This window comes from Galeopterus variegatus, unplaced genomic scaffold (genome assembly GCF_000696425.1).
Source record: "Galeopterus variegatus unplaced genomic scaffold, G_variegatus-3.0.2 Scaffold9253, whole genome shotgun sequence".
In the NCBI taxonomy this organism is placed as follows: domain Eukaryota; kingdom Metazoa; phylum Chordata; class Mammalia; order Dermoptera; family Cynocephalidae; genus Galeopterus; species Galeopterus variegatus.
This window is the reverse complement of record NW_007735364.1, coordinates 39,170-49,234: the sequence shown is the minus strand read 5'-3', so window position 1 is coordinate 49,234 and position 10,065 is coordinate 39,170. Positions and strand designations below refer to the sequence as shown.

Here is a 10,065-nt window from a genome sequence, read left to right as displayed (position 1 = left end):
AAGCTCTTGACTTGTGATTTCCAAACTGGATTCTAAGTGTGAAAACTACAGCCTAGTGTAGGGGTACAAGGTGAGGCCACCCTCCCTTCCTCCTGTACCACCCTATTCCTAGTGGATCAGGTTGGTTCCATTGTTATCTGTTTTATGTGTCTTCTCCTCAAATGTAAGATTGTGCTTGAGAGAGACAAAAAATAAATATTCAGAAACAAAAGGACATAAAATTTCTTCTTTGTGATCTCTAACATAAAATTTCTTCTTCGTGATCTCTAAATTAATGTGCAATAGTCAGCAAGTCAAACATACCCTTGAATTGATAATTGTGTAGTGTGACATGACACAATCCTGCTCAGCCTTTTCTTTCAAGGAATCAAGTTTTGTGCTTCATTTGATGAAATTAACTTCTCTTGATTGGCCCACGACCATATCACCATGTTTTAACCAAACCAGATATTTTTCCAACTTTACCTATTGTGCCTACATCTCTCTTTTGTGCAATCTGCAGAGCTATGGAGTGGGGCAATTATTCCATGTATGCCGACTTCATCCTCTTGGGGTTGTTCAGCAGCACCCGTTTCCCCTGGCTTCTCTTCACCCTCATTTTCCTGGTCTTTGTGATCTCCATAGCCAGCAACATTATCATGATCGTTCTCATCCACATGGACTCCCACCTGCACACTCCCATGTACTTCCTGCTAAGCCAACTCTCCATCATGGACATTCTGTACATTTCCACCATTGTGCCCAAAATGCTGGTTGACCAGGTGATGAGCCAGAAGACCATTTCCTTTGCAGGATGCACCACCCAACACTTCCTCTATTTGACCTTGGCAGGGGCTGAGTTCTTCCTCCTAGGACTCATGTCCTATGACCGCTACGTAGCCATCTGCAATCCTCTGCGCTACCCTGTCCTTATGAGCCGCAAGGTCTGTTTGTTGATTGTGGCGGCAGCCTGGCTGGGAGGGTCTGTAGATGGCTTCTTGCTTACCCCAGTCACCATGCAGTTTCCTTTCTGTGCCTCTCGGGAAATCAACCACTTCTTCTGTGAGGTGCCTGCACTTCTGAAGCTCTCCTGTAAGGACACATCAACCTATGAAACAGCCATGTATGTCTGCTGCATCATGATGCTCCTCATCCCTTTCTCTGTCATCTCAGCCTCTTACACAAGGATTCTTATTACTGTTTATAGGATGAATGAGGCAGAGGGGAGGAGAAAGGCTGTGGCCACCTGCTCCTCACACATGGTGGTCGTCAGCCTCTTCTATGGGGCTGCCATGTACACATACGTGCTGCCTCACTCTTACCACACCCCTGAGCAGGACAAAGCTGTTTCTGCCTTCTACACCATCCTCACTCCCATGCTCAACCCACTCATCTACAGCCTCAGGAACAAGGATGTCACTGGGGCCATGCAGAAGGCTCTGGGCAGGTGTCTGTCTTCAGAAAAAGTAACTGTTTTTTAAAGAAATTGCTATTACTGCCAGAGGTTTGAAAATGAGGATATCGGACTTCATCATCACCTTTGAATTTAAATATTCTCTGTCTGGAAACTTAACAAGTCTCCCACATGCCAGCAACTCTGGGGCATTCTTGGGATTTAGAAAGCTAGGATTTTGAGAATTTGATCATATTTTTGAAAGGCATGAGGGTTCTGGTTATGCACAGTTTTGGATGGAGTAGGAGTAAAGTTGGGGTTCCAGTACTCGGTCACCTGCTTTTCACAAAGCGTGCATTCCACTGCAAATCACGGAGTAGCCCGTTTCTGACTATGCTCAGTCATGACAAAGAAAATGCTCATCTTTATCTACTCCTGTGACTTCCCATCACTGTCTCTCTTTAGACACTCTACCAATTGACCATTACTAAGAATTTATTTATCAAATATTATTTTTATTATACTTCAAATATTATTTCAATGTCTAACTGATTTTGCTACAAATGACATTTTTGGTCTTCCATAGACATGTTTAACTTAATTAAGCCAGGTTATTTGCTGGGGAAAGAAATGGTTTGAATCTATGTAGTTTGCTCCATTAAATTCTGTCAATGCAGCTTGTACACACAAAAGTACACATGAAATTCTAGAAGGGACCAGTGTCTTGATATCTGTTTTTCTTTTTTCCCCATAATATTTTGTTAGAATTATACCAGAATAATGAATTCAATGCAAAAAATAAATAAATAAATGTGGTTGTTAGGTTTTAGTAAACACGGATGGCTCTTACATTTTCTGTGCCTCATTTCCCTGACCTCCTATTGATATAATTTAATAGGAACAAGTAGGGTAATTTTAAATCACATCTTTTTCACCATATTTAAATTTTCTGATGGCCAAATAAATTTCATTTCCAAAGACCCTCATGCAAAGTAATGGGCAACTCTTTTGAAAACAAAATGTTGATTTTTTCTTTTAGAAATCATGTATATTATTCACTTATTTTTTTCTATGCTTTATATTTTAATTGAGATTATTGTATTTATTTTAATATTTTTTATATTAATCAACATTCTTTTGATGAAGTGGAGAAAATTATGTTACTTTTCTTTGACTTTCCCCACTTGACTGAACTCATTCTATTTTAAGTCCTCAGTCTTTCCATTTTTCTACTTTTATGTTTTGGGACTTACTTATATCCTATTATCCAAGAAGGAAATGATTTGCATTGCAGAGAACAAAATGTACTTATGTATACACTCATTTTTAAATCTGTAAATATTTGGGAATTGTGTGTAGACAAGTAAACAAATACATATATTTCATATTTTGTCACACATTTCATATATTGATATATATTTCATAAAATCTAATGCTTCTACACACTGGGAAAAAAAAAGTGTGTAGACAAGTAAACAAATACATATATTTCATATTTTGTCACACATTTCATATATTGATGTATATTTCATAAAATCTAATGCTTCTACACACTGGGGAAAAAAAATTTCATTACAGAGCTTTCAAAGGACATTATTTTTCCATTTTGCATTTCCAAGGAGCACAGGTGGGTGAGAAATGACATGGATTCTTATCCCTGAACATCCTATTTTCCTCAGTAACAACCATATTAGAACTAAAGTTGGAGTTGACTTTAGACTCTATCTTCTCCTGATCTCCTGGGATCCCTCAACCCAGTGTCTCTCTCTCTAGGAACTTTATTTTCCCCGCTTGTAACACAGAGACAATGACTTAGATTACATTTAGAAATGTTAGCTATTTTATGTTTTAAAAATAGTGAGTATGTCTTATAACTAGATTCTGGATAGGAAAGAAATGATAATATTCAGGAAATTACATTCTCATGATAGAGAAGCTTCACATTATAGATCCTCTTAAACTATTATTATAGATGTTCTCTGTGTTAAGTTGAACAAATTAACTTAGCTTCTTGAACTCTTGTTTCTTAATGTTTTAAATTATGATATTCTAACTCAATTCCTACCCTTAGAGGGATAGTTTTCAGAGAAAATGAGATAACTGGCTCAAAAGCAATTTTAGCTTTGGAAGGTACTAAATGCTGCAAGGTATTATTGTGATTAACTCACTACTATACAGAAGAGGCAGTAAAACACGCCTCTCTCACCCACTTTTATTCCAGGGGTGGTCTTGGGTGACAGCTCCCTCATTCAGATTTCTTTCTTCTGGAGAGGAGGTTACAGAGTGATCAATGCCCTTTAATTCCACATAAGACCTTTAATAAAACAGAAAACATTTCAAGGACTAGTGTTGGTCTGACTGGCCATCATACATCCTTGTGATAAAATAATAGTCATTCTGTCTCTGGTGTATCATGAGAAGTTAGGATATCATGAGGTCCCTTGAAACACTAATTTCTCCCTAACTTCAGAAACTAAAGAATATAGACAAAATCCCTAACATGAAGAAAGCTTTTTCTTGGAAGGAATTTACTCAACCAAGTTTTTAATGCTTGATTCTCTCCTTTCCCAACAGTGAGACAAAAGAGGCCACATGCCACCAAACAAATCTTCTCGTGCATATTTGCTATTTTTTTAGCTTAGTTTTTGATACACACTTGGAACTCAAATAATATAAATTGAATGAGTAAAATAAAAATCACATGTACTGTAGCATAGGGTTTTTTTCCCCAATATCAGTTAATTCTCTACCCTTTAGAGTAATGTTTATGCCTGTTTCTTTGCTGTTTACATCAACACCTTTTACTTTTGAACGTAGACTTCTGGTTCTGTGATTCCTAGCCTTTGTTTAGTGGTATCCATAGCACATTCAATAATCTCAAGAGAAATTCACTAAACTTGATTTTCTTCAGTTGCTTATTTGTAGCAAATATCAAGTACACATTGGTAATAGTGGAGGGATTTTCATAAATGAGGGAAACAAGATAAAACAATAGGATTAAAACAGAAAATAAAATCACATCATTTAAACTCAGCATCAAAGAATATTGGAGTTTGATGTAATTTCAGAGATAATTGAATTGCATTAAAGCTTTTTATTTAACAGATGGAAAAACAACCTCTAAGAATAAAATCCCATGTCCAGAGACACACTGGAAATGGAAGAACTGTGGCTGCAACCAAAGTACCCTTATTCCAAGTTCAGGGATCTTTAGCATTTCCTCTGAAACATTCTAATCATTTCTCAAAGGAGATAGATGAATTATGTGATTTCTGAGGCATAGTCTAGATCCAATATTGTGTCATCTGTGTTATTTCCTTCTTCCAGGTCTCTGACTTCGTTCTTTATTCTATTCATGTCTGAATCTCCAGTTGAGTACCCAATGGCACGTGTGTCTGTCTTTCAGAGACATAAGCAGAGAACTAAAATCATTAAAACTTTAGAGAGGACTTTCTTTTAAAAAAAATAATTTAGGTCTTATTATGATAAATAGCAGAGTTTTGTCTAATAAGAATTTACTCTAAATGTCAAGTGGCACTTATAAATAGGGTAGGGAGACAATTATTTGAAATCAAACCAAACACGTAGAATCTAAACTCCAAAGTTTGGAAATTACTGTCTAAGACTGTAGGGACCATGTCTATTTCTACCTCCATACAAGAGTTACTTCTGGAGAAGCGCTAAGGGGTCTGATAAGTAAGGAGGAGGAGAAGAGCAAGAGGAGAAAGGTGAACGAGAAACATAAAAAGAAAGATTGAGAAGTCACAAAGCATCTGTCCTATACAATTAACTTGGACTCTTTTCTATTTTCACAAGATTACTAAGCTCAACACTAGACAAAAAATTGTGACATATGAGTTAGAAACATACATCAATCAAATGTTCACAGGCTTGTGCTATTTTCCTGAGGAAACTTGTTGATAATAATAATAGAAGCCCAACTTAATTGATATACTGGCACCTCTCAACCTTTTTCATAATGTGGATATCAAAAGAAGTCATAGTCATAAGGCACACTGGGATAAACTGAGGTAGCCACCGACAGCTAAGCTTTCCGCCTGGTGGCTGTAGCCAGCTCAGGCACTACTACACCAGTCCAGTGTTGGGGGTCAATAGCTAATTGTCACCCATTTTGGCTCTGTGTGGAGACACATCATACTGGAAGAACGAGTCTATCGGAATCAATCCAATAGCTAACTGAGGAAGTTTTATATTTATAAGTAGCATATAAAATATTGTCTGGGAATAATTAGTTATTAAATAGCATTTTAAATGGTTAGAAGTGTGTAGTTTTTTGTTTGTTTTTTTATCTGTAAGTAACATAGGAGGTAGAAGGTAGAAGGTCTGTGTCTAATAGATTTGCTATGACAGAAATCATAAAAATAGTGTACCCACTAGTGTATGAAAAGCATTCAATCATGTTATTGTTCTTATAATTATTATCACAATTATTAAATAATCGCTGAAGTTCTTGTATTTTCTAAACAAAACCATCTTCTTTATTTTCCTCTCTAGAGAAATAAAATGAAATGTTAGAAAGGTCATTTTCCCTAATGTTTAAAATTCTTAATACATTCATATGAAGAATTTTTAGAAAATGTATGACTTCTGCTTCACTCCATCACTTGTTTCTTTTTATTTTTTTCCCATTTCCCCTCCCCCTTGCATCCTTTCCTTCATTCTTCACCTTCTTCCATTTTCTCTTCTATGTTTCTTATGTCTCCTGTTATTCTAATTGAATTTGATATCCTTTCACACTACCCATGAGATGAAAAATTCTGAAAAACATTTAACCTCTGTGAGTGTCAAGTACATATTTTAAAATATAATCCGCCCCCCCAAATAGGCAAATGATTTGGATCAGAAGAAAGTGGTTTGCTTTTTTTTTGCACTTTGTCATAGCGCCTTTTAAAAATTTTAAATTTTAATTTTTAAATTTGAGTGAGTCTGTCCCTCACCTCCAGACCACATTATTATTGTTGTTATTATTATTATTATCTCTGAAGAGATGTCAGGATTAGTTAATAAGTTCTATGATAAAATCTCAAGAAACAATTCCAACCTTTCACTTAGGAAATTAATATACCATCTGGCAAGAGAGGATAGGCTTCCTCTAAGGTACAAAATAAACCAAGTAAACTTGTATTAATTTCTGACCTAGGGATCCCTCCTGGGGGATGTGGAAATGTACCACTAATGAAATTCTATTGACCTGGCCTCACCTCCATACCCACATATATAAGAAGTCTGCCATCCCAGTGCTGTCTTATTAAGGATTGGACTCAGCTGCTCTGAGGTAGGACCTTTGACTTTCATAGAACACAGAAAGAACACTGCTCAGATATAGCACTGGCATGTTTTCTTTAGGCCACACTTCGTGACTATTAGAAGGACATTCTGTTGTGACTTTATCTGCTAACAACTGAGGCAGTGGTCTTTTCAAGTTTGAGAAGGATGAACAAATACGTACATTTACTTTTCAGCAATCAGACTATTGGAAAAGGTATACGTTAGCTTGAGACTTGGGAAGCTAAGGAATAGTTAGTAATAGTTTAGAAAGAGATGAAAAGATTTACCGAAGAGAAAAAGGGCATGTAATGGCTGATGAGTGAAAGAGTGGGCTTGGTATTCATTATAAAGAATTTTCAGACATTAATAGGTAGGTGGCAAGAATATATATTATTAATGGAGCAGTACGGGTTGCTCTCTGAATAGTTTTAAGGCAAAGCTTGCCCTCTTTGTATGTACTTACACGTGGATGAAGGTTTTCTGCATGCTTTGGAGGAGATTAAAATGTTGAATGTTTTCTTTTTTTCTTTTTTATTGCATTCTAACCCTCCTCCTCTTCTTACTCTGTAAGCCGCCACACAAACTGATGTCTCTGCTCAGATGCATATCTATGCAGATCAAAATAGCAGCCTGCCTTCTGACAGCTGGCATCTTGGAATTTAGACACTTTACCCAATACTTCAGGAATGTAATGTACTTCTTTTTTCTTGTCCATTGATGGTATCCCTGGCAATACATTTTTAGATAAGTTGGCATCTGGCATTAGAACCCATAACCTTCCTGATGAACTAACTAGTTCCTGGCACAGTAGGTGTTCGATAAATGTTACCTACACACCATTATAGTACAATTTTTTTTAAAGTTAGGAAAGGCTCTCCTATCTTTTTTATGCTTAATGTTCTACTTTGAATATTTCCAAATTCACCGTGGTAGTGGTGAGGGAAAGTAGAGGATTGCTTCCCATTCCACCGGTGAAGTCATTTACCATTTGCATGAAAAGAGCAGGTGAAGGCAATACCTGCAGAAATATATGATCATGAAAGTTAAAGATAAGGGTGAAGGGAAAGAGAGAAATTCACATCATTGGATACTAATTTGTTACAGGGACAATGAGGGAGATTTAATTATTCAATACCTGAAATAATGTCCAAATGGTTTCCTAATTTATACAAGTAGACAAAGAGTACAGGTATGGTGGGTGGAGATGTAAAAGAGGGAGAACAAAAGTTCAGTGGTCATAGCTGACTATGGCTTCAAAAAATTATTAATAATAATTAATAATCATCTTGCTTTCAAGACTATGAAACTACCATGTATATCTTTCTTAAATAACTATTACATCATGTAATATCCTTACTGAACCAATTTACATTTCCACCTTATTTCCAGATACTCTGAGTCAAATTCTCTTAGCCTTCACTTTCCAGCCACACCCTACTCCACACCCCTTAGCTCTCCAAGATGCACTTCAGGTGCAGTTTCACTGGACCCTCCCTTATTTCCTTTACCCCATGCATCCTGCTGATTCCTGCTTGCAAGCCTTTCCTGACATTATTTACACTATCTGTGATTCCATCTTCTCTCCCTCTGAAGCCTCAAATTTTTGAATTAGGCCAATTTCCATCTCCCCTATTGCACTGTTTAACTTAACTGACCCCAGTCTTCTCTTGGTTCCTATAGTACACTAATATTTTCAAAGCAGTTATCATTTGAGTGCTCTTTAAATGTTTTATGCTGTAAGGTTATCGGTCTCAGCTCTAGGGTGAACTCTTGAGGTAACTGCTCTGACACGCATTACTCAGATTGACTCAGGATCTTCTGGTTTGCTACGACAATGTCTGTAAAGCTTCTAAAGTGCCTGGCACATGACAGGCTCGTCTGTTCTTTCCAGTCTGGGAACACTGCAACTTTCTGTGTCTTTTCCTATATCTCTTGGTAATTTTCACATCTTTAATTGTCTTCTTTTTACGAATTTATTCAAAACAGACATATCCCGATGTGCTATCCTTGCCCCCTTTTCCTCATTCAGAAACACATAATTGATGACTCTTACAGCTATATGGTACTTTTGATTAGTGATAAAGTTGTGTCCTTTTACTGAAGGAGAATGGAAGTCCACAGAAGTACTTCTGTGCATATCATCCCAGGTCAGTTTGGCAGCTCCACATAGCACAACTGTAGGGGCTGCTGCTCTTATATTATTTCTGCTGCTAAACACTTTCAAAAGTCCCCAAAATAGTATATTTTTGCCTTCCATAGAAATTCCCATTTTTGATATATAGTAATCTGCCTTTGTAAGGATTCTTGGTATGTGTTGCATTTCTCAAACTGCATAGTATACTCCTTAGGAGTAGTGTCAGTTGGTGTTAATCTTCGTAGCTCATGAATCACCAGGTACAGTGCCTTCAACACACGATGTGTTTGCACTTGAAGCATTCTGTCTCTAAGAATAGAGTAGACAATCATTCCCTTTAAAAGTAGTGTAGACATATTGTATCAGGAGAGAAGATCACTTCTGGTTAGTAGTCTTACTGCCATAGAAAGACACTGGCAGCTTACTTCTCATAGCTCTAATCATGCTGGATTTCTGGGAAGGTATGTTAGATGGGATTGGTCCAAGCTCTTCTTCATGGGAGACTATCATCTGACCTTATCTGTGAGTTTTCTTACAAGCTGCTGTGAAGGTCACTAACTGCTGGGATTTCTATGGCTTCTTCCAGATCAACCCCAAGCTTGTCCGGTAGCATAGAGCTTCTACCACCTGACAACCGGCACAGAGACCTTCCTCATTCCCCTCACATCTTTTCTACATGTGGCAGACCACAAGTACCCATTTCCTCCACTGTGGCCCCTATTCACAGTGTTCTGCCTTCCTTGGTTTGATCTCCCTGCTTTCTCGTGCTCTTCCCTACCAAGTGATTATTTGGTAACACTGGGTGATGTTATAACTGGGTTCAGGGTATTCTGGGCTATGATCTACCCAGTTCTGGGGATAGGGCATTCTCTGCCTTCAAGCGGAGATCATGCAGATGAATGGTTTTCTTCTTTTACTTTCTTCCTTCTTCTTCCTTTTGTTTTGGAAAGATTCTAATTGGTGGGAGAAATAGGAGAAAACATGAGAGGCTTAAGCAGTAGAGATGATGACAGTGGCGGAAAGCTTACCTGATGGGAATGGAGTCCAGAATCTTGTACGTAAATAAACCAAATCACACATTATGTTAAGCACTAGAATCAACCCTATTGTTAAAATAGATGCTGGGAATTGATATAAATAGAATTCATAAAATATCATTTTGTTCATAACGAAGATATCAATGTCACCACTTACTTGTAATGCCCAGTGTCTGATGGAATAATACTAATTATACATTTGAACATGTACCACATCTGCTTCTAAATATTTC

The 10,065-nt window shown here is 37.2% G+C and overlaps 1 protein-coding gene across 1 annotated transcript; it reads left to right on the top strand.

Annotated features, from left to right (window-relative positions):
- Window positions 1-506: 506 nt before the first annotated feature.
- LOC103609136 (olfactory receptor 2T27) lies at window positions 507-1,460 on the top strand. Its single transcript, XM_008593494.1, has one exon. It carries the CDS (start codon window positions 507-509, stop codon window positions 1,458-1,460), a length of 954 nt encoding a protein of 317 aa, XP_008591716.1.
- The last annotated feature ends 8,605 nt before the right edge of the window (window positions 1,461-10,065 follow it).

Excerpts from the sequence above, each read along its gene's own strand:
- LOC103609136 (XM_008593494.1), top strand. The coding sequence starts at position 507 with ATGGAGTGGGGCAATTATTCCATGTATGCCGACTTCATCCTCTTGGGG.